Here is a 25,916-nt window from a genome sequence, read left to right on the forward strand (position 1 = left end):
AAGATCTACGCAATGAGACTATTCCCAAGAGCATCCTTTGACTTTCATTTTCCTCGAATTTACAAAGGATTTGTGCCATTTAGCACCTTTTACCTCTTCTATGAAGTCTTTTTGACTTAGAGGTTTATCCAAGATCCATTTTGAATCACTCGGCGCATTAAAAGTTTCCCAAGTTGGAGAAATACCTCCAAGTGTAATCAGTACCAGCGCTTTATCAAAGACAATTTCACCAACAATTGACAATTGATCCTCGATTTTTGATATCCTCATGAAGTATGCTTGAATGCTCTCTCCTTGGTTCATCTTAATGTCCTTGAATTGATTCTTCAAAGCAAAGATTTGACTCAAGTTGTTCACTTGATACATTCCAATCAGCTTGTCATACATTTTCTTAGATTTCTTTAACTTAGAGACATAGGTGATGAGATGGTCCTCAAGAGAACCAAGGATAATCTTCATAGCCTTGACTTCTCCTTTCTTGAATTTGGCCTTGACAGCGACATTTGAATTTACTGGCGGTTTTGCTACCTCACCTTCCACATATTCCAGTGCATCATGTTCTTCAAGAGTAATATCCAATCTTGTCTTCCATGGACCAAAATTCGAAGCATCATTCAGCTTCTCTTCATTCTTGAAGTAAGAAGAAAACATCTTGATCAAGTCAAACAAATTTCAGCAACAAGTAATATTGTACAGTGATATAAAACACTTAAGTGAGTTCATCCAATATTAGAAAGGTGGGCAATCCAACACAAAAACCTGGCAAGAGACACGAAGAGAGGGCAATGGGACCACTGATGTCAAGGTGTACCGAATCTAATGGCTAGGGCCAAGGGCGAAAAACTAGGCACTAGCTCACTATCGAAGTCTTCTAGAACCATCAAGGAGCCTAGATACATGATTTGGATGGGATGTACAAGTGAGGGTTACTCCTAACATCTAAGGTCGAAAAAAGAAAACTCCAAATGGATCTCTACTTACTCTGTATCTAGGATGTAGTTTGATGGGCAGGGCATGTTCTACACTCGATCCATCAGGAAATGATCTCTCTAATGATCTAAGTGTTAAACTATGCAACTAGGTTCGGCCTTCATAAATACGAAATGTACTCTTGATTCTTGTATATTATAAAAAGAAAGACAAATTATTATTATTTTTGTAGCATGGGTTTCTTTCTCAAGGTCAAATTATTTGTAGGTCAAGCACCCATTGAGTGCTTCTAGGGTATATCATAGAGTCATGAAGTCAATTGAGTCACTACCATATATGAAAGACCCCATTGGGCACTTTGTATCTTGTAAGAAACTTTTTGTAAGTCAAAGTCATGTCTAAAGACCCTCCAAGATCAAGTCGGCCTCATGATGACAGTTCGAACTCCAAGGGAAGCCTATGTACAAGAGGTACTCGACCTCATTTGAAGAGACATCCAAGTTCGATCAAGGACAAGAAAAGGAGACCTAGAAGGAGCGAAGAAAAAGAGATTATAAGGAAGAAAAAGTCGAAGTTTTGGAAGCTTGTTTTTGGGCTACACATTCCACATGTACGAAGGTTTTAGGGCACATATTGCAGCTACAAATCCGATGTTTCAAACCTCTAAAGAAGCCAAGTTTTTGTATCATATAGATCAAGTTTGCAAGTCGAGTAGACAAGGAAGAGAAGGCTATCTAAGCGAAGGAGAAAGGAGGAAAATTCACCATTATTTCTTTCAGACGTGCCAGCTAGGGTTTCTACAAGAAAGGCCGAAAATTACAATCCTAAAGCAGCATCAGAAATTCTGAAGAAGACGCTGAAATCTGAAGTTTGGAGCAAGTTGACTTGGATTGACTTTGTGAAGGTTAAGCTCATCAAAAGGAGAAGTTGAGTTGGTCTTGGAGGGGTCTTTGTCAAGGGTCTTAGGTCTTGGAATTCATCATTTGAAGATTCTATAAGAAGAGAAGAATTCTTGTGGATTTTCCTCTCAAGAGGAGAGGTTTTGGCCCTGGCTTGCAACCTACATTTTATGTCCTCTTGTCTCATTGATCTTCATTGTTTGGTAGTTGTTTGACGATAAAAACATAATAATAATCAAGTAAAAGAAGAAGCTAATCAAGTTGAGTAAAAGAACATCACAAGCAGTTATCAAAGTAAGGGAAATCACCCTAATCTAGCTACCCCTAGATTTCTCAACACTGAGGACGTGTGGCTTGACGTACAAATCGACACCTCTAAACCGGCCTCCCCAAGGCAAAGGCTAAGGTGGAACCCAAGGTCTCACCATCCTACTGTCTGGTACACTTTGCAACTTTGTTTGTCCTTTGTCGCTCCAATCTGACGAATCAACAAGTATGGGATAATCAGTTTGATCATCCTAGGGTGGGGCATGGCATGCAAGACCTAAGATTCATGGTTGAAAATCCCCCCGATGAAGAAGGCTATGCATCTTTGATCTTGGTACTGGAAGAAAGTGGAGAGCGAGCCTCTTGAGTCCTTATAAAAGCAATGATAGTGTCCTCTGATCTCATAGTATAGAGGACATCAAAAAATCAGGGGCATCTCCATCTTCAGCTCTTAAAGGTGACACACCTGGTAGATCCTATCAAATCGTGGTATGTGGTGATTTGACTTTATCTGGAGTTCATGGGAGATAACCCTACTAGACAAGGCATCAGGCCCTTTATAGTCATCAAGGACTTAAGCAAGGAGTCCCTTCACTTGTGTTTCATAGCCAAATCCAACATTCCTTTACATGCTCTCATCTGTTTCACCAAGATTTTGGAACTTCTTGTATATTTATTGTGTTTCCACCTTACCAAATATTCTCTCTTAGCTAGATATTTTGTCTTTAGCTAGATTTTTAAAACTTCATCTTTCTTTGCTTTTAATATTGATCCAGGAGTTACTTCCACAATCATACTTTTGTACTTATAATGGATGTCCTCTTTTGGTACAATCATACTTTTGTACTTATATTGGATGTCCACTTTTGGTACCATTGACCTACCTTTGTGATCGTTTCTTGGACATTAATAAAATTATATTATCCTATATTATCTACCTTTATGGTATAATTCACTTATGTCTTTATGGCATTCATGCAGCTTCTTGTACTAAATCTCCTTTTTTTTGGGGGGGAGAGGGGATTGTTGTGGGTGTGGGTGGGTTGTACCCTCCTTTTATTTGGCTATATTTGCTTGATGTAATATCTAGTCCATTTGACATATATTCATCTTTCAAGGACATTAATGTAATTTCAATTTCTTTTACACTGAAAATCATGACCATATGTTAAGTGGTGCAGCCTCCCATGTTCACGACAAGTATTGGAATAAATAACTATATGATGGACTTCACCTTCCCTCTAGGTCATTCATGTGCTTCAAACTGCAAATTCAGACTGCCACAAGGTTAACTGAAATGATCCAATAGATATGACTCATAATATCTAGCAGTTCAAGAAAAAAAATGCTGCCTACATTTTTTTACAGTAGAGTCTTAGAAAAAAACTAGAGCTTCCTACACTTTTTCACAGTAAAGTCTTAGCTACAAACTAGCCATGACCACAGAATAAACATAGAGCCAATCCACCGCAATGCAGCCTTCTGATCTGTCATAGCATGAATGCAGTTTGACAGTAACAGCCAGGGATGCCACAGGACCAAAATGATCATTGTTTTCTGGAACATAATGTTGGTGGAATTGCTTCTATATTAAAAAAAAAAAATTGCAATCACATCACCATCTTACGTGATTAGCGTGGTACTTGGATTAATGTGATAGAGAACAGCAGCAGTTTCAAAATAAAAATAAAAAACTACGTTTCCTCCTAAGGCAAAATGGAAATTAAAACAAATGAGAAGGCAGTCAAACCTTGGCCCTGGTTTGGAAGGTAAGAAAGATGAGGCTATCTAGCATAATACTAATGACAACTGCAGCATCACATTTTGTTTTCTGTTATTTCAGTGCTGATTACAGAGGTACACAGAAATTCGATTTGAAAAAGAGCACCTTGTTGAGTTAATATCTTGTGGAGCAGTGTCATAGACCCTTCTTGAAATATCACGGTCCTCAACATCCACATCAGTATCTTCATCACTACTATCAAAGTCATCATCAAATGCACGCATCACAAACGGTTTTCCACTTCTCCCAAAGTCTGCCACTTTGGACAAGTCTCGACATGAAAAGCTGCAGAAATTTAGGCACAATTATCAAACAGGTAAGAGAAAGAAATCATCACCCTACCTAAAAATATATCTAGAAAAAACATGTCTTTAGAAATGAAAGCAGAAGTGTAAAAGCTGTCTCTATTATATATGAATTAATTTACATTCATCACCAAAGCATTGTTCTAAGGTGCAATCCATAAGCCAGTTACAGTAATTGCAAATTTATGTGTGTCAGAGGACTCATCCACAACAGTATTATCAATCTTCTGTTAACAGAAAAAGATGTTGAAATCCACTGCTAGTCAACAGCTCAATGGAATTATAACTGCAATGTCTGTTAACCTTAAATAATTTGCCCCTTTTAAAAAAGCACTCGAACATTCCTCTGCTTGCTACATGCTCTCAACTGTATCAATAACTAGGGTACATAGATCATACATTGAACCACTTCGTAGAGAAAGTTTGTTTTCCGGCAGCAATGGAGTACTGTACTTCTCTTCAATGGCCTCTAGTTCAGTTTTAAGATCATCTAATGTCCAATCAGGATCAGGATCAAATGACACCCCACGAGCATTCTTCAAGTGCAAGTCCAACTTTAAAGGGCTTCTGTGTAAATCAAAATTGAAAATCATCAGGTAAGTAAGGAAGTTAAATAGAACTTACAAGCACAAGAATTTCTGAACTGCAAACTATTATACAAAAGCCATAGTAATTCCTGATCTAATGCACAAAACTCATAAATCTGACAAAATTATTTTGGCTTAGCCAGGGTGCATGCACCCAACCCCTGGGATGAAAGCACTGGGTGTGAGACCAGTTGGGTCCATTCTGCACCTAGGTGCACAACAGCACACCCCAGCCTGCCGGGGGACACAGGGTTCAAATTTTCAAAATTTAAACTTTAAACATAAAACTTTTATATTTGCATTTTTCAATTTCAACCTACAAAATTTTTTATTTTGCAACCTGGCTGTATATGTTTGGCAATGTCTAACTGTTAGATGTTTTGGAGTTTTTGGCTGGAATCCGACGAAACAATTTCTGGTCAAATCTACATTTTTGTTGTTTAGTCTGAATTTTTGACTGTATATATGAATTCAGCATCCTGAAAAACCCCCGAGGCACTCAGGTTGTGCAGAGTTCACAACTCAAACTTGTGATTCCAGCAAATCCATGACAGATTCTGAGCAATTTTGACCAGAAAAGGCGCTGGAAAACCCTCCAAAACGTCTAGGAGATAGACTACGGCTATATGTTTTTCCCAAAATTTAGAAACTTTGATTTAATTTGTGAGAAGATAGCTTCTCTAGATATTAACCATTAGATCTATGGAAGCAGCCTATAAATTTGCCTTTATTTAAATAGCGTCCAGTTAACTAAGATATAATCTTTCATTTGCAATGCTTTGACTTCCAAAAATAACAGAATCAAGAAGTGTTCTTAAAGCTAATTGTGCTAAAATAAGGACCTTTCCAAAAGATTATTACGGTGATGGAAATTTAACAGCAATACAGCTAGTCTGATCATACTTACCAAGGTCAAGTTAGAATTTGAATTCAAATTAAATATGTTAAAGAAATAAAAATTTAAAGTTATTAAAAAAAATCTATATATATAATAAAAGATAAATTTAATAATTTGGATTGACAAAAAAAAACAGATTGGGAAGATCCAGTTTGAAATAATTTGGCAGAAATTCAGATAAGAAAAAATCAGACATTTTTTCTATTTATACATCGAGCTTCAAGAATTAAAATGAGAAAAAAAATCCATTTTTTCTCTGTGTTAGTGTGATAGTCATTACAACAAGCATTAGGAAAGTGCAGCATGCATGATGACGAAGTGACTTATGACATGACAGAGCACGAGAGCCGACAGGTGAAGGAGAGAGAGAACCTTATTTTGTAATTTGTCGACAGAGAAAGACAGCTGCTGGGAGAAAAAAGGATTCAAACCATCTGGTGAGAATAATGTCCAGTGCAACCCCATGAAGAGAGGCAGTAATAACATGATCGCAGCCATGAACTAAAAGGGTCATACAGACAATGGCCATATGGATGGGGGTTGTACGACCCCCATTGAAGCCATCTCTATTGCAGATGATTCTAAAGCATTTGTGAGCAGACGCAAACTAAGAGATCCCTCTTCTAGATTACCGCAAGCAAAAGGGCTCAAATTTGAAGATCCATAGTTAAACCTCTCTATGAGTGGCAAGTATATTCTAGAAGCAACAAATCCTAGGATTGCAGTCCCATCCAGGATTTTATTTGCTTGTTAATCCAAAGTCCACGCGATCTGTAGTTTGCTCCCTCGATGGGAGCTTCACACTTCATGCTTGGCTTTTCTTGATGGATATGGAGGTGCAACAAGAAGGGCACTTGAAGACTGACTTGCTATACAAGCAGATCCCACCTTTCGGCTCCAGTGTGGCTGACTAGAGAACCCTGTGAAACTATTTCATTGATCGTGGGCCTTCTAAGGCAATGGGGAAGGAAATCCACGCTGTTTCTAGATACTCTACCCAAACTTAAGTTACTCCGTTAGTTCAAGTTGTTGAGATGCCTGCTAGCGTACAGCAACCCTTGCCTTCAACCAAGGTAGCAGAGCTGCTTGAAAATCCTATTTGAGAGGTCTTTTTTATTAAGTTCTAGAAACACAATATGTTCCTAACGTTAGTGTTGTTCAACTAAAGCAACCAAATCCAGAGGAGAATTTTAATTTCTTCATGAACTGCAATAATGAATATGAATAGGGTTACTAAAATCTTGAACATAGTGAACTTATTGTGTTTTTTACGCAACAAATGTCAGATGAAGATGCTTCAAGAAAAGGAATATTTTGAATCAGGAAACTAAAGAGATCTCTTTACACTCTTACTAGGGCATGGTATCTATTACCAATTTACCGCCCAATTTAGCAGTCTTGATAAGGTCCTTCAAGGCCCTAAGGTGGTACCACACATAATATGTACCCACTGTCACCTTGGCACGGTATCCCCGCACTTTAAACCAAGAGGCTTCCCTAATCTGAACACACAAAACTTCACCCAAAGTCAATATACCAGTTCCTAGATAGTAGATACTATATACACAGTGAAGATATGAGTTAATTAATTACTTTACTGATCTCGAATATGAAATAGACCTGCAGCAAACACAGACCAGAAACCAGAACACCACTTAAACCTCAGAATATTTGTCTCTTAGAATAGAAGGTTCAGTGATGAATGCCCTTACAGAGGCAAGATGATATCCTTGATTTACCTCTTGATAAGTGACCGTAAATGTATAATTGTGCTGTTATCCTGCACCTTTCAGACCTGAAAAAATAGTAAAAATGCAGAAAACTAGCATGCAAAAGTGCCCTTTGAGGCCACCCACAAGTATCAAAATAACTAGATCAATAGATATGTGGATGGGAAACTTGGGCATCCAGTAAGCAATGATAAACACAGCCCAGTGTTAGTTTTTGTTTCGGGTAGCAGCAGACAGGTCTTCTAGTCTCTATGGTATCTAAGAGGTCAAGGAACATGAGATCTCCAAAACCCAGAAAATTGGTTAAATTAAAGTGAATTAATTGGGGAAGTTTGATTTTGCACTAGAGACTTCCAGAAAAGTTTATTGACGGAGTCAAGATGATCTTAGCCATCGGTTGAGATGTGATCGTGGTCATCGAGGCTCCAATGAGATATTATAAGAGCAGGTCGAAGGGTTTGGAAAAGAGACATCAAGGCACAGTTTATCATTTGAAAAATTCAACTACCCAGTTGCAAATATTCAGCAAGGGCAGAGTTGAAGCTAGGGAAAGCATTAGAAGCAGGGGATCAGCAGAGATTTCCTCAGTATTTTCCAGTGTCTGGGAGACAGGAATAGGAGGCTGAATTATCTACAGAGGAGGCCATATTCAGCCAATGAGAGTAGCTGATTGACGGAGTCAAGATGATCTTAGCCATCGGTTGAAATGTGATCGTGGTCATCGAGGCTCCAATGAGATATTATAAGAGCAGGTCGAAGGGTTTGGAAAAGAGACATCAAGGCACAGTTTATCATTTGAAAAATTCAACTACCCAGTTGCAAGTATTCAGCAAGGGCGGAGTTGAAGCTAGGGAAAGCATTAGAAGCAGGGGATCAGCAGAGATTTCCTCAGTATTTTCCAGTGTCTGGGAGACAGGAATAGGAGGCTGAATTATCTACAGAGGAGGCCATATTCAGCCAATGAGAGTAGCTGATTGACAGTGCAAGTGGCAGAGGAATCTATTCAGTGAGCTAGAGGTTGGATATATCATCCAAAGCCAGAGCAAGTGGGCCTAGAGCAATCCAGGAGGCAGGGTAACTCGCTGAAGGGTGATTCCAGAGGCTGAATGAATTTCTGGGAGCAGCAGTGCACATTTCCTAGAGGCAATGCGAATAGCCTGGAGAAGTGTGAGTTGCTTGGAGAGGGCTAGATCAAGTAGCAAAGGGAGATCGTTAGTCTCCAGATTATTTTGCCAGTGGTTTGCCAGTGAAAGGCAACCAATCGTAATTTCTCCTAAATTGCTGAATAATAATAAAACCCTCATCTGCTGCATTGGTTTTCCATTCGGGGTTTTTCAGGGACATTTATCCAAAAATAACAGTTTCATATTTTTGCGTGTGTGTGCATATTTTCTCAATTCCAGTTTTTATATTCTGCAGTGTTTTTATTTGTGAAGATTGCAATAGTGATTTAATCATTATTTTCCAAATTAATAATTCAAAAGACAAATAATCTCCAATAGATAGAAGAACAAATTCCAGTTTATTGCAATCGTGAAAATTTCACACCCAGCGTTTCAGATATGCAAGTAAAATGAGTTTTCCAGCAATCTGGAAACTACTTGCAGAAAAGTGAGGTTGATTCCCCCCATGGTCAATGCCCAAAAAAAAATTAGCAAGAAATATGCAATTTATAGCAAGCTGGAAAGCATATTTTTACCCCAAAAAAAATCATAAACTATAAAACTCATATATGGAATAAATAAGGGTCACAAAATAATATTTACCTTTTTAATCAAACCCTTGAGTGAGGGTTTTGCCAAATCTGGAAAAAATGTTGTGGCAAATTACAAATCTGCGAAAAAACACCTTGAAAATACCCTTTTAGGTATGTTTTTAAATACAGAAAATAGAGGGCAACAATTTTCTTGGGTAAAGCAATAGATCTTAAACCAAATTCCAAGGATTTACTAGCATTTTAACATAAAATTTAGGCACAAGCTATAAAATATTTTTTTATATTTTATTTTTATATTTACAGAAAATAAAATGAGTTGAGTAAAAATAGCTGTTGTGATGTCCTCGCCGTTGCCATGTTTTTACCCTTTCCAAGGCGTGAAGTCAAGATCAAAACCCCCTCTTTTGTCAATTATGCAATTTGGACTTGGATAAGGGGATTGACGACTAGGTGACAATCAACCCCTGATCTCGTCAAAAATAGGATTATGATCCCCGAATCCTACCAAGAAATCTCTTTCTATGGAGAAGTCTCCAACCACTAGGTCAACTACAGTAAAAAGTGAAATTGCACCCATGCTAAAGGAACCCCCAATAAAGATTTGTCTAGCAATGAAGTTTGACAAACACCTTACACCTACAAAGGAGAGATGGAAGTTAGAATGCTAAACTCTCCTTCCATGTGACAATGTTGACACTCGATGGATTAACACAATCGCCTTGTAGTAACCCTAGCAAATCATTAGTATTCTTTTAGCTCTCTTACAACATTAACTAAGAAAATAAAATTTTGAATGTCATCCCCAAAAATTGTATTGGAAAAAAAAATATTATGGCATATGATCTCACAGTTCAACAAGAACCCATTTTGGGAGGAATTTAGCCTTATACAGATTTCCTTTGTGACAACTAGTTTATCCCTCTCCCAAAAATAATATTTTTTTGACTTGTCATCCACAAGAATAGAGCTTAAGTTGGTTACATAAAAATGACTCTTTTGCAATGATAATGACCCAGCAGGAGATTCAATTTGCTCTTGGAAAGCAACGACTAGTTAATTTGCTTTGAAAATGTGTCAATGTTTCCTTAGGAGGCACAGCTAAGTGAGAGGTGCCAACGGCTAGTTAATCACAACATCCATCGTGAGAAAGTCAATGTTCACCTTCAATGAGCAACAACTTGCTTGGAGGATGGAGCACTTGCCTTAATTTGTATTTGAGACATTGCTCTATGGTCAAACCAACCCCTACATGCCTCTAGAATTAGAAATGGACCCCAACGACTAGTTGACCCAAACAACTAGGTGGTGGTTGTTGGACTATCAATGATTCGCTTGAGGAGGCTAATATTCAACCTTGAAGAGGCTTGGAATGGTCCAAATTTCCCTTGAATTCATCTATTGCATGGGTTTCCACTGTTGATAACTCAATAGGGCAATGAATATGTTAATTCTTTATTATTCCAATGAGTAATACATCAAACAGCGACCAAAACAGTAAGAACATTGACAGTATATAGGTTGCAAGCCAGGACCAACACCCTTCCTCTTGAGGGGAAAACCCGTAAATCTCTTCTTTATCTTTCAGATCTTTCAATTCACGAATACCATGACCTAGACTCAAACAAATACCCTCCAAGATCAAGTTTACTACAGCCTCCTACTGCAATCTCTTCGACCTCCCAGTAGATCCGAAATTTTTCTCCCAATAACTGCTACAACTGTTGCTGCTTCTCTAGGAGACTTCGATCTCCCTCTAACAACCTTCCTCTTGACTTTGCTTGTATTGACTTGAGTCCTAGGGCTAAAAGGATGCCCTAAGAGACCTTCACTTGCCTTCCCTTCTCTTCTGCTTCCAAAATCAAACCCCAAAAGATCTAGCGCATAAACCCTAACTTCGATCCTCCCAGAAGAATATATAAGGCCCAGAAAAACACTTCAACTTCTTTGACTTCCTCTTCTTCGTACTTCCTTCTCTGACTTTCTTCTTCTTCTGCTTCTTCGCATAAGAGATGAGTGAGTGAGTGATCCAAATGGAGGACGAGTTCCTCTTATATATAGGCTTCTTCAAGGTTGGACGTGGCTCTTCATGTAGGCCGACTTGATCTTGGAGGTATTTTGACACTTTAAAGACAAAATATTTTTTTCTTTACAATTTACAATGTGCCCATAGGGTCTTCAATATATGAAAATGACTCTTATACACACTCAATGGGTGCTTGACCTATAAAATAAAAGAACTTGAGCATGAAACCCATGCTCCAATAATAATAATAATTTCTTTTTCATTTTATATTTACAAGAATACATTTCATACTTATGAAGACCGAACCTAGTTACACATTTTTCAACACTCCCTCTTAACTAGGGAGGTATTCATAAGAGGTACATGGTTATTCTCAATCTGAAGAGATCTCATAAGAAGAGTCGGATTGGTAACCCATCTGTCTAGCATCAACCATCATTGTCACATAGCAGGGCCTTGACTAACGGTTCTATCTCTCCACAATATCATAGCACAATGTTGGCGAGACCAATGATGTATAGACACCATCATCATTGTCTCCCAAGGTACATACCCCACCCAGGTGTTCACAGAGTATGACCTCCCATTGGACTATTCTTATCTTGGGTAGCTAATCCTCAAAGAATATCGGTCCACGACTACTCTTGTCTTGAATTCCCTACCACATTCTCAAAGAGTATCGAATGTCAGATGGTTACCCAATCCTCCATTCTTTCTTCCCAAGTGAAGACAAGAATGTAGTGTCTATCTCTCCCTCTCAATTAGGGAGGAAAAATCCACCAAACCAAGCTTGTCCCTTAAGTATACAAGCTTCTTGTTCGGAAGTGATTTCGTCAATATGTCAACTACATGTTCATCAGTGGAGATATACCGTAGCTGCAACACACCATTTTGTACTAGCTCTCGAATATAGTGATACTTGTTGTTGATGTGCTTTGTCTTTCCATGGAACAATGGATCCTTAGACAAACAAATACAACTAGTGTTATCACAAAGTATCACTATAGGGTTCATCGGTCCTTCAAACAAGTCAGATAGCAGCGTCCTTAACCATACCACTTCTCTGCTTACTTCACACGCTGCAACATATTCAACCTCAATACTACTCAAAGCAACGATGTCTTGCTTTCTGCTCATCCATGAGACCATGGAGGATCCTAAACTGAAACATCCTCCCGTAGTCCTCCTTCCATCCTATTCCCTGCCTCCCAGTCAGAATCTGTATATCCAATCAGTTGGACATCATTCCTTCTATCATATTTCATACAGTAGTTGATGGTTCCTCGCAGATATCTCAGAATATGCTTTGCTACTATCCAATGATCATGCTTCAGATCCACTTGGAATTAACCAATGTTGTTAAAAGCGCGAGCGGGATTAAATCGGCGCCGGGAATAAAGCGGAAAAAATCGGAAAAAGCGGGAAAAAAGCGGAAAAAAGCGGGAAAAAAGCATTTGGTACAAAAATATTCATTTTTTTTTCATTTTTTTTCAATTTTTTTAATATCTAAACCATCTACAACATAAAATAAATACATTGACACATAAATATGATAAGAAAAGTAAAACTAATATATAAGATGTTTAATATCATTTCTAGCGCTAAAATCACACATAACATTGAATCATGTCCTGAATAGTAAGTCCTGACTCCTGAGTCCCAGCTCAGCCTCAAAATAATAAAATATCAACAAAAAATATGACCAAAAAAAAATCCAAATTTTCATTATAAAACTCGCTGCCCCGCGCCCCCGAGCTTTTTTGTGAAAAAAGCGGGCTTTTTTCGAAAAAAGCGCGCTTTTTTCAAAAAAGCGCGCTTTTTTCAAAAAAGCGCGCTTTTTTCAAAAAAAGCGGCAAAAAAATTTTAGGAGCTTTTTTCCCATAAAAAGCGCGATTAAATCGGCTTAGGGAAAAAAGCGCACTTTTTTGAAAAAAGCGCGATTTAATCGCGCTTTTAACAACACTGGAATTAACTAAGTATATTTACTGCAAAATATATGTATGGTCGAGTATTCACCAAGTACATCAATGAGCCAACAAGATGTCTATACCTGGAAGGATCCACAAGGCTTGATTCGAAACTCAGTCTCTTCAAGTTTGTGATCATCGGAGTGGTCATAGGTTTATAGTCCATCATGTCGAACTTCTTTAGAATCTCGATCACATACTTTCCTTGACCCAAATAGATTTCATTTGGTCCTTTCCAGACTTCTAGTCCCAAATAGTAATGCATCAGCCCAAGATCCTTCAGGTCAAATTCTGTTGCCAATTGCTTCTTACATTCTTCAATTTGACCTTCTACACCTGTCAAGAGAGGATCATCTACATACAAAAGAATAATTACAGGTTCATTGTTTACAACCTTAATATAAAGGTTCGAGTCAACATAGCTTTTTGTGAAGCCTATTCTTTGTAGGTATGCATCCATTCTAGCATACCATGCCCTTAGTGCTTGTTTAAGGCCATATAATGCTTACTTCAATCTGCAAACATATGCCTTCCTATCCTTGACTTCAAATCCCAAGGGTTGTTCTATATAGACTTCTTCATCTATAGTGTCATTCAGAAACGCAATCTTGACATCCATTTGGTGGATGTTTAATCCCATCAATGCTGCCAAACAGACTAATGATCGAATCGTTGTATATCTTGCTGTTGGAACAAATGTTTCTTCATAATCAATGCCTTCAAGTTGAGAGAACCCTCTAGCCACAAATCTTACTTTATACTTATCTATACTTCCATCAGCTGCATGCTTGATCTTATAGATCCACTTGGAAGTAACCACAGATTTGTCTTCAGGCCTAGGTACAATCTCCCAGAGTCCATTCTTCATTATAGATTGATACTCTTCATTCATGGAATCCTTCCATTCTCGGTGTTCTACAGCCTCTTCAAAGGTGGATGGTTCTACTTTTATTAATTTTGTCATGTATGCAGCATACCTAGAATCAGTGTTGTTAAAAGCACGATTAAATCGCGCTTTTTTCAAAAAAGTGCGCTTTTTTCCCTAAGCCGATTTAATCGCGCTTTTTATGGGAAAAAAGCTCCTAAAAATTTTTTTGCCGCTTTTTTCGAAAAAAGCCCGCTTTTTTCACAAAAAAGCTCGGGGGCGCGGGGCAGCGAGTTTTATAATGAAAATTCGGATTTTTTTTTGGTCATATTTTTCGTTGATATTTTATTATTTTGAGGTTGAGCTGGGACTCAGGAGTCAGGACTTACTATTCAGGACATGATTCAATGTTATGTGTGATTTTAGCGCTAGAAATGATATTAAACATCTTATATATTAGTTTTACTTTTCTTATCATATTTATGTGTCAATGTATTTATTTTATGTTGTAGATGGTTTAGATATTAAAAAAATTGAAAAAAAATGAAAAAAAAATGAATATTTTTGTACCAAACGCTTTTTTCCCGCTTTTTTCCGCTTTTTTCCCGCTTTTTCCGATTTTTTCCGCTTTATTCCCGGCGCCGATTTAATCCCGCTCGCGCTTTTAACAACATTGCCTAGAATATTTCTTGGGTCTCTTACTTTCTCTAAATGATCCTTGCGCTACCCCATGACCTTTTGCATCAAGTAGTGTGGATTTCAACCAATTACGTATTTTCCTTGTTTCTAGAATGACCATGGGTTGAATACGTTCACTTAGCCCTTCTTCTTCATGGTGTGATCCTTCTCCTTCCTTGTCAACTTCCTCCTCAAATATCGGATGTTCTTCATCATCAGAATCTATAGAAAGTTCTTTTGACTTCTTGAATGTTATACTCTCATCAAATATGACATCACGACTAACTTCAATGTGATGTCCATCTTTCATATAGATTCTATAAGCTTTTGATGAGTTACTATACCCAACAAATATTCCCTTCATACCAGAAGGATCCAACTTCTTTCTTTTGTCCTTTGGTATATGAATATACATAGGACACCCAAAGATCGGAGATGATCTACAAATGGCTTCTTCCTAGTGAACACTTCTTCTGGAGTCTTGTTATCTACAGATCTGTGAGGAGATTGATTCTGAATGTAGACCGATGTCTTTGTTGCTTCTCCCCATAGAAACTTGGGTGAATCTTGATCATGTAACATTGCTTTTACACTTTCTTCAATGGATCTGTTCTTTCCTTCTTCGAATCCATTTTGTTCGGGATTCTATGGGACTATCAACTACCTCTTAATCCCAAACTCCTTACAGAATGCCATTATCTCTTTGGATGTATATTCTCCTCCATTATCAAATCTTAGTGTCTTAATTCTTTTTCTGTAAGGTTTTCCACTTCAGCCTTGAATTCTTGAAATCTTGTAAATACTTCATCCTTGGTTTTCATTAAGTAAACCCAGGTCTTCCTTGAATGATCATCTACGAATGCGACATAGTATAAATGGCCTCCAAATGATTTTGGAGTCATAGGGCCACACACATCAGAGTGAATGAGATCCAAGATTCTTTCGACCGCGAAACACTGGTTCCAAATGGTCTCTTGGTAGTCTTGCCCAATGCACATCCCTTGCAGACACCTTCATGATCTTCCTTTAAATTCGGGATTCCATCTACTATGGAACTTAAAGTTGGAAGAATATTGAAATACCAAACCTTCGATGCCAAAGTTCACATGGACCAATCTCAGTGTGAACTAGGGCTTGGTTTACAGGAGATATTGATATGTAAAGCCTTCCTTCTCCATAAATTTAGCTTGATCTATGCTTGAGTCTTTTTCCCAAACAACTACCTTTCCATCAATGAAGGCTACTCTATCTCCATTATCTTCTAAACTTGAAATAGAAAGTAATTTTTTGTGCAAACCTAGAACAAAGAGAATGTTGTTGACGTGAATGTTGCTTCCATATTTCAGTTTTATGGAAGTTGATCCAATGTCCTTCACCGAATAGCTTTTATTGTCTCCAAGTTCCACAGAATAAGCGGATTTTCCTTTTGATAGGGTCTTCAATTGGTTGGAGTGACCAGTCATGTGCCTTGATGCACCACTATCGATTACCCAATTGTCTTCGTCTTGGAATGTACCAGAGAGAGCCGAGAAGAGACCTTCATCCCTTTCATTGATTGATGCCTTCTTTGAAGATAATAAGAAACTCCATGCTTCCTTGATACCTTTCTTGAGATGGTTTGCAATTTTCTTGATGAACTTCCTCATTGTAGAGGAGATATTCATGATGCCCTTAGAGAACCAAAGCTCTGATAGCATGTTGAGAATTCAATAGGGAAATGAATATGTTAATTCTCTTAACTTGATAACTTCTTATGTTACCTTTTACTTAGTAGTTTTGTTCTTTATTATTCCAAAATGAGTAATACATCAAACAGCTACTAAAACAGTAAGAATAGTGACACAGTATATAGGCTGCAAACCAGGGCCAAAACCCCTCCTCTTGAGGGGAAAACCCGTACATCTCTTCTTTATCTTTTAGATCTTTCAATTGACGAAAACCATGACCTAGACTCAGACAAATACCCTCCAAGATCAAGTCTACCACGACCTCCTATTGCAATCTCTTTAACCTCCCAGTAGATCCAAAAAACTGCTCCTAGTAACTATTGCAATTGTTGTTGCTTCTCTAGGAGACTTCGAATCTCCCTCTAATAGCCTTCCTCTTGACTTCGCTTGTCTTGACTTGAGTCCTAGGGCTAAAAGGATGCCCTACGAGACAGAGAAATGACCACAGTAGTACTAAATGCACTACTAGAAGAATGGGGTAACTTCACTTCAAGCTTACATAGGAAGAAAGAGACTACTACATTTCAAGATTTATGGTCACTATGTAAGACCGAAGAAACCAAGCAAAGATTGATGTCGGACCAAGCGAACAGAATCAAGAATATGCTACAATGACAAGAAGAAAGGGAAATTTTGAAAAGTTTGGTCCTTCAAAGAAAAGAAACATGGATAAGCTAAGATTCTTCGGATGTCAGGAACTTGGACATTACAAAAGAGATTTTCCTAACCATGGTAAGGACAAGGGGAATAGAGAAGGACTACACATTACTAAAGAAGTGCAAGAACCTGAGTCCAAGAAGCCTAAGAATGAAGAAGTAAAAGATCTCTACTATGACTGAGATGATCTTCTTCTCAAAAAGGTACTTTTCACTTGTAAATTATGGTCTTGATGCAGTTTAAAATTAGATAGGATGCACCTCATTAGAAAACAGCATAGAAACATTAGAGGTAAGAGCTCGTGACATGGGAAGAAAGTATATCTAGTCCAAATCCTACTAATTAAGGAAGCTCTTCGGAAATCTCATGAGTATTCATGAGAAGCAAAAGAAAACATTTGACGGATGAGGACATAAAATATCCTCAAGTTTCTCTAGAATTCTCATCAAAGGGCTCACCGATAGAGAAAGAAAGCAAAAGTTTTCCAATAGGAATTCCAACTTGTGAGATTCAAGGAATAATATGATGACACACCAAGGAGGCAGGTTTGAAGGATAAAGTCCCTTCGGATGAAGCTACTACATGAAGTCTGGATGACCGAAAGAAAAAATGAGGTATGTATGTTCACATGGATTATCATGAAAGACATATAGTTAAATATGATCTAGAAAGGATCTCCTCCTCCGAAGTATTGCAAAAGAGCATAAGTCACACTAGATAATATATGCAACATGAGGAAGCTGACTACAAACAAGATTGGAAGCTCCTAGGAATGAAGTGTGTGAAAAGAAAGAAAGAGATCGTGATAATATATAACGATGATAGAAAGCATTCAAAGTCCAAGAATATTTGACTAGAATATCTCCCAGAAGAAGTCGGAAAAAGATAGAGATCCTTGACACTAAATATCTCTGCGAGATGTGTCAATCTGCATGCAAGATGCCAACACTTATAGAAAGATGTCAAGGTGAAAGATCATTACAAAGGTAACTCTGAAGAGTTCAATGATTATTTTTAAACTAACATCTAGATGGGCTTATGTAGGACTGTCAAAGGGAAGACATGTAAATGACTTCCAAACATACCATATAAAAGGATGAAATGTCCTTCTGAGATATATGGCATGAAAGCAAAAAGACATGAAGCAAAGCCAAATGGAAAATCTGATAAATCACTTTCTGTCGAGAACATAATTGTCTCTATTGATTTTGAGTAGCATCGGATGTGATCTAGCTCCAAAATTTTGTGGACAGGCTAGAATACATGAGATCTCCAAGACCTAGGAATCGTTTGGAGAAACTCCACCCGGATGATGAGTTATTAAAATAATTAATATTTTTAATGGGGTTCCTAGGTCTAAACTTGGGAAAATAAAAATATTAATGGGTATTAATAAAGATATGGATGAGAAGCTTCTAAGAGACGAGGATCGAGTCTGTTTTAATCTTAGCCGTTGATTAGGGACTTAATCTCCATCGTTGATTCATCAACAGGAAAAGTATAAGAGAAGACTTGAGAGTCATTTGGCGACACACCGTACTCAGTAACCCGAGGGAAATCGATTCTCAAGGAGAAGAAGTTCGATTTCAGAGGGAGAGTTGCAGGGTGAAGGAAGAGGAGGGTTTAAGCATCAATCAGAGACTAAGGAGGAGGTGACGCAGTGCCTCAGAGAGACAGCGCAGCCAAGGACGCAGTTCTCACGTAATCCTCACGTAGATGATGCAGGGATGACGCAGTCCTCACACAAATGATGGAGGGGTGATGCAGTGAATGCTAGAGGGTCTCTAGGGTGTTAGAATTTCTCCTAGTTGAGGAGGAAAATTATCTCAGGTGTTTTCTTGAAGGTTTCTCTATGTACTACAAAATCATTCCTTGTAAAGAGATTGTTGCTGAAGAATAATAAATAAACCCTCATCTGTTGCATCGGTTTTCCCGCATTGGGTTTTTCCGGGGACAATTGTCTAAAAATAACTATGTTAATGTGATTGATTCTTATGCTTGTATATAACTATTATTTTCTCCATGCTATTATGTGATAATTGCAGTAGAATTTATTTTAATGTTTACTGAAGCGTCTTGTAAATAACTTATTGTGGAAGATAAGTAGGAGACATAAATCAGTTACTACAGTAGAATTTTGTGTTAGAAATTTTCACAGTCTTTCTCGCACACGTGTGGATTTATTAAGCTATTTCTTGGAAGGTCGAACTTACTGCTAGATCGAAGTCACTGTTGGGTCAAAGTTATTGTTGCATCGAAGTTACTACTAGGTCAAAGTTACTGTTGGATCGAAGTTACTGTTGGGTCGAAGTTATGTTCTTGGGGAAGTTGAAAGTCTACAGCTGCAAAATCGAAGTGAATAGGTCAAAGTTGTTGTTGGAAGGTTATCATTTGCAAAAGAAAGGAAAGGATGACTTGGTGATTGGAGGAAGTCTGTGTCTAGGTTGAGTCTTGGATCATCTCGTGAAACTATTAAAGGAAGAGTTGTTGACTGGGTTTTCCCCTAGATAGGGGTTTTGCCCTGGTTGTCCGCCTACATCTGGTGTCTTTGATCTTCGTGTTATGGTTTTGGTAATTGCTTGATGAACTAAGTTAAAAGAACACAAGAAAGTTAATAAAAACATAAGAATATCACAAGCAAATTATCGGCATAAAGAAAATCTTTTTGCCTTTCTGATTTTCCAACATGATGTCAGAGCTAAGGTGAAGAAGAAGGAAAAAGGCAGCCTGAAGATCTATTAAAAGGAGAATAAGGAGTTTAAGAAGTTTTAACAAGGGTCATCAAGGAAAAGGATCATATAAGAAGGCAAGCCTACTATCTTCAACAACAATGTCTAACTCAATAAAGGGAGAAAACAAATTAGAAGGAGCATCCAATTACATGGCATGGAAAAAGAGGATAGATCTCATCCTCGAGAAGAATAAAGTCTTGAACCTAGTCAAAGGAAAAGTAAAGAAGCTTACAAATGAGTCAAGTGATGCAGAAAAGGCAAAGTTCAAAGAAACAGAGATATTGGCCATGACCCTAATGGTGGATAGAATAAATGATAACCTCATCCCATATATATCCAACATAGATTATGCTCAAGAGATGTAAGAGGCCTTATCCAAATTATTCACAATCAAGAATCTTGGTCAAATAGCAAGTCTTAGGCATGAACTGAGAACTATAAAGATGAAAAAGGAAGACATTATGGCATCCTTCTTTGTAAGAATAGCTAGAATTAGAGATGAACTCCAGGCAATCAATGAGATAGTACCTGAAAAGGAGCTTGTAATCACTGCACTTCTAGGATTACCAACATCTTGGAGTGCCTTTTCATCAGGTCTCAACAGTTGGAAGGAAACTCCGACATTCGAACAATTATTGAATGCATGTAGTCGAGAAGAAGTCAGAATTTCATTAGTGAGCAACAAAGAGAATGAAGAGGAGAAAGTTTCAAATGTTTATTCCGCTCATCACAAGAACAAAGAAACATTCAAGAAGTCTAAAGGGCCTAGAAGGAAGGTAGACCTATCCAAAATCGAATGCTACAATTGTCACAAGATGGGTCACTATAGAAGCGATTGTCCTAATAATCTGAGAAATAGAAAGAGAAATAGGATTCAAGGAAATGTTGTCGAAGAAGGATCTCCAAAGAAGAACAAGACCGAAGAATCGGAAATAAAGGACTTATACTACTAAGCCCCTCTATTCTTAGTTTTTAAATTTTTTGTATTTTGATTTTTAGTACTTATAGGTTAACACGCTTTGGAAAAACATTGTTGAAATGTTTTGTTAAAGTTATAGGTATCCCTCGAAATTGGATTAAGAGGGAGCCCTCATCATTTTTCCAAAGATAAGTATCTTACTCCTTGTATTATCTTTTATATTTGGTTTTCCTTTTCTTATCTAGATGTGTTTACACTAGATGCTAATAAAACTTCCTTTTATATTTTTGTTGTTTAGGAAAAGCTTGTTGATATGCTCAAGGGCTATGGAGAAAATCTCACAAGACAAAGCATTGAAAATCATGTCCTACAAGGTTTGTCTACAAAACAACTCAAAGGTATGTTTTAGATCATAAGTTTTGTTCTCGTCGTGATAAAGGTATATTCATTCATTCAAATAAATATGCTTTACCTTACTAACAAGTGTTATGTCTAGGATAGCCCAAAGAGATAGCTCAGTTGATCAAGTTCTTGTGGCTAAGTAACTCGCCTATTGGGAGGTCACGAGGTCAAATCTCCTCGATGCCAGTGGGGTTATGCCTTGCTAGTTTGGCCGACAAGTAGATCCCTTCGGGTTGATCTACCTAGATTTTCCCATGGATGTAGCAGTCACTCAATGTATGTGAACCACCATTAAAAAAAAGTATTATGTCTAGGACTTTTGAATCTTAAATATTCTTGTTTGGGTGATTAATCTTTAGATTGAATCTACCCTCATTAAAATCATCACATTTGTGGAACCCTAAAAGGTTCCCTATGAAACCCTAACCTAAGGGTATGTCAATGCTAATGTGAAAAACCCAGTCTACTTAGGATCAGTGATGAAATCTAGAAAATACTATTCTTTTGATGATTGGGGTTTTGATGGTAATGTCATGTTTGGAGTCTTAGTATTGTTATGTAAACCCTAGTCCTTTAAGGTTGGATGGTAATGTATTCCTAGACATTGAGGTTTTGCTAAATTAGGGTTTGTGAGCAAAACCCTTATAATATCTAGAGTAAGCTCCTAGGAATGAAACCCTAGGTTTTTGTGTGTCTGTCTAATCAAAACCCTAGCCTAATCGAGATCATTATATGTCTGACTTTAAATGTATTGATATTTGTGTCTTGGGTTTGTCCAATATATGATATACTTATGCATGATTATCCTAGATATATATATATGTGTGTGTGTGTATTAACCTATTTGTTGATAAGTTCTAGGGTTTGTAACTAAGCCCTAGTAGAAGTTTGATATTCTAGGATTAGGTGATAGTGTTTCCATTATGATGATAAAATCTAGGGTTTACAACAAATCCTAGTAAAATTTGGTCATTTAGTTGAAACCTTAGATTGTGTTGTGATTAGTTTTGATTGTTGACATCTAAGGCTTAGTATCTCGAAGATGGAATCTAGGGTTTGCATTAAAATCTAGGATATGAATTCTAAAGTTGTTGGATGCATTGTAGAACTATACTTGTTTGAACTGCTTCTAGGGTTTGCAATATATTAGAGTATGTCATATCTCTAGAAGAAATATTGAGACCCTAGATATAATGAGACTGTTATCTTGATTGAGTTGCTCGAAGTCTTGATGATGAAGTCTACGATTTATACCCTACCAAGAAGTTGAAGTATAAAAGTATGTGTCTCTTGTTGATTATGAACCTCACTAAGTTTAGGTATTTGATGTCTAAAGTCTAATGCTTCCATTATTGTATGAAACTGATATGGTTAACTTCATGCTTCTATATATGTATTTGGTTGTACTTGCTAAGTTGTGCAGGTACATAATCTTCAAGATGTTGAAGATATTTGTAAGTAAAGTTGATTTGATTGATAAACATGAGGAAGGAAGTTATATGAAATGATGATGATCAAGATGACTCGAATAAAAAGGATGGAAGCCATGAAAGATTCTTCGATTTCATAGATAGAATTTGATCTCCCTATGTTAAGAGGGAGCCTAGATAAAAGAAAGGGCATATCTCCCAAGTTAAGAGGGAGGGCATATTATAGTCATGATGAATACCTTGAAGAAGAAATTGGATAAAGTATATTGAGGTGTTGCTAAAAGAAGGAAAGAAGGATCCTCGTGCAGAAAATATTGCAGCATGAGAAGTAGGAAAGGAAGTTATATGATTGAGGAAACTTCTATCTAGACTTGTTGGGAAGCCTCTAAGTCCTACGATGATAAATTGTGAAGCATCATGAAGATTATTGAAAACCCCAAAGTTCTGTGTTTACTTATGTATATTTGAAAGTTTGTTACTGATTGGGGTTGTTCAGGTAAATCTCTCAAAGTTTTGGGAGCATGCTCGATGTTATTGATCTGTTTGATCGGGAGAGATTTGATGTGTTGAGGCATTGTGTGTGTAAAATGCCTAGGAGGACACCTGATCGGCCTACGTGTTGATGTCTAGTTCCCGAAGTAGGGAGGGTAGCATTGGTCATAGAGCTTTGACCTTGCATTACGCACCTAGTTCCTTGGGTTGATGGTTAGCAAGTAAGCCCAATGGTACCTAGAGAGGCTAAAAGCTTTAGTCCATCTTATGGTCACATTGTAAGTGAAGGGCTCGCTATAATGTCGAAGTTGCAGGTAGGACTCCGATATGAGGACAGGTTGGAGGGGTTGTCCAACTATAGTCCTTAGAAGGAAAGGATCAAGTTGGTCTTGCAAGTCAACAGGATCTGGGAGTTCACCGAGAAAGGGATCAAGAAGCCAACCGACCCTAAGGAGCTGGAAATATATGAAGATTTGGATGCGAGGGCAAGATTGATCATCCTATATGGTGTTAAGGATGCCCTAATACCTTATTTGTCCGGGAAGAACAATGCACATGAGATGTGGATGGCTCTTTAGAATTTCTTCCAGAATAAGAACGAGAACCAAGTACTGCTATAGGAGGATAAGTTGAAGTCCACCACGATGATAAAGGGTGAAAGCGTGACCTCGTATCTGACGAGATTGTCTTAGGTCAAAGATGAGCTTGCTACCATCAGTGTGACTATCTCAGATGGAGATATGGTAAGGATTGCCTTGAAAGGGTTCAACGAGGAATGGAAGCCCTTCATCAAAGGGATCATTTCCAGGGAAAAGTTGCCAGACTGGGATAGGTTGTGGGATGACTTCATTCAGGAAGAGTTGCGAAACGAGGATCTTCATCCAAAAAAGAAGTCTTTCGATGATGACGTGGCACTTATAGCGCGAATGAAGGGTAAGCAAAAGAATGACTTGAGTAAAGTCAAGTGTTTCAACTGTGGCGAGATGGGTCATTATTCGTCGAGATGTCCGAGGAAGAAGAAGGGAGATGATGAGAAGAGGAAAAGAAAGTAGGTCATCGATGTTGTCACTTCAGCTGAGATAGATGATCTCACCAAGAGATTGGAGGAGGAGGACTTTGCTATGATCTCTCATTTATCACAGGGTACTGTCAATGAGGATGGATGATACGTGGACAGTGGTGCGTCAAAGCATATGACAGGGTCACATGAGATTTTTGAGACTCTAGCTAAATGGGACTTGAAGTTGCACATGGTGTTAGGCAACAAGAGTCAGTTGGAGATCTGAGGATCGGGAGTTGTGCCATTCAAGATGGAGATAGGACATGTGATGCAGGTCCATGATGTACTGTTTGTACCACGACTCAGATATACGTGATTTTTGTCCTGATGATCAAGAGGAAGGGGTTTGAGGTTTTGTTCCAGGATGGGAAGGCAAGACTTAGGCCCAGAGGCTCTAAGTCCAATGGGATTGTACTCGAAGATAGAGATCATGGTCTCTACAAGTTGACAGGCAAGCCTGTGGATCATGGAAAGAAGCAGGTGGCGCAGGTGCAGGTTCCAGAGAAGCAGCAGCAGGTGCAGGTGCAGGCTTCAAAGGAGCAGGTACAAGTTCCCGAGAAGAAGGTCCAGATTCCCGAAACTCAGAGGGAGTCGAGCTTGAGAGGGAGCTTGCAGGTTCAGAGGGAGACTCTGTAATCCAAGAAGAGCGCATGGTCAGTGGAGAGAAAGGGTGCTCCTACAACTGCCAAGAAGGAATCATGGAGAGTGTGGAAGACGTTACAAGAAAAGAAGAAGAAGCAGGGTGCTTGCAACAGTGACAGTGACACTTCCAAGAGAGGCGTAGTTCACAAAACAAGGATTACTGCAATTTCAGCACCAAGAGTTGGCCAAGTGATCCGGATTTAAACAAGAACGCAACAAATTACAGATATAACCATAAATACAAAGATGCAATAGAAATAACACTTCATTTCATTAATATCAAATACTGAAATATGCTTACAAATAGAATGGAAATAAGGCTAGCTCAAGCGATGGTAGCTTATCTCTGAGAAGAGATGTGGCAACTGCATGCCTCTGAATTGTGTTACAATGAGGCTCAAAGGCCAATTTATTATTGAGAAACAATGGAAAACCATAAACATCCAAAAACCTAACCATAGGAGATGAAGCGCCAAACTATGGGCCCCATTTGGGTAAATTGGTACATCAACTTCCCATGGTCGTAACTTTGGCATACGATCTTCATTTGACGCGCACAATACCTCGTTAAAAAGATATATCCGAGGACTACAACTTTTGAATGACCAACAATGGTTGTTGACCAATGTTGGTCACGATTTTCCCAAAAAACATCGTTTAGGGCCTCAAAATGGCTCCGGAAGTTCAATACCGGAAAAACTGCCAAAAATAGTAAATTGTGTTACAAATAAGGAAACTAAAAAACTGAAAGAAACAATGGTGGGGATCCAAGTGGAATAGGCGGGTGGGCACCAATATCCACCTGGATCAGCAAGTGTTGCAAGTAGTGATGATGATGATGAGTACCTCCCTCGCTAAGAGGGAATGCTGATTTATGAGTAGCTTGGGAGGTACTCCAAGCCCTAAGGTTCAGGGTTTGGAGGACAAAGCGCCACAAGGGTCACTTGTGGGCTTGGAACCCAACCGTGGGGTTTTGCACCCATCGAGATTTGGGTCAAAACCATGATGAATTTGAGCTTGAGAAAATATGAGGTGATAGATCTTGGTGAGCTGATTCCAACGCTCCAAAGATCACTCATATGAATTTTTGAAGTTGACAATTAATTATGGACAGCTAAAGTCCTGTAGGCTTAAGGAATTCGTCCAAGAGACATGTCCCTTCAAATGAATTCGTGAAGCCCCTCATTTGTGTATAAACAGAGGGTG

The 25,916-nt window shown here is 38.2% G+C and overlaps 1 protein-coding gene across 5 annotated transcripts in view; it reads right to left on the reverse strand.

Moving 5' to 3' along the window:
- The window catches only part of LOC149211019 (mRNA export factor GLE1-like), a 532,145-nt gene that overhangs the window by 499,907 nt on the left and 6,322 nt on the right, over positions 1-25,916 (reverse strand). For 3 of the 5 annotated variants that reach the window (XM_089396862.1, XM_089396864.1, XM_089396863.1), the window contains exons 2-3: positions 4,584-4,751; positions 3,985-4,164 (exon numbers count right to left, since the gene is read on the reverse strand). In XM_089396862.1, the coding sequence (XP_089252988.1) occupies positions 3,985-4,164; positions 4,584-4,751 (348 nt within the window). Of the gene's footprint in view, positions 1-3,984; positions 4,165-4,583; positions 4,752-6,041; positions 6,574-9,165; positions 9,234-25,916 lie in introns of those variants that run through there. The other 2 variants (XM_089396865.1, XM_089396866.1) reach the window with 2 other exon arrangements.

The sequence above is a fragment of the Pinus tabuliformis genome, chromosome 1_2 (assembly GCF_031772625.1).
Source record: "Pinus tabuliformis cultivar Carrire ecotype Pingquan chromosome 1_2, CPIR1, whole genome shotgun sequence".
NCBI classification, from domain to species: Eukaryota; Viridiplantae; Streptophyta; class Pinopsida; order Pinales; family Pinaceae; genus Pinus; species Pinus tabuliformis.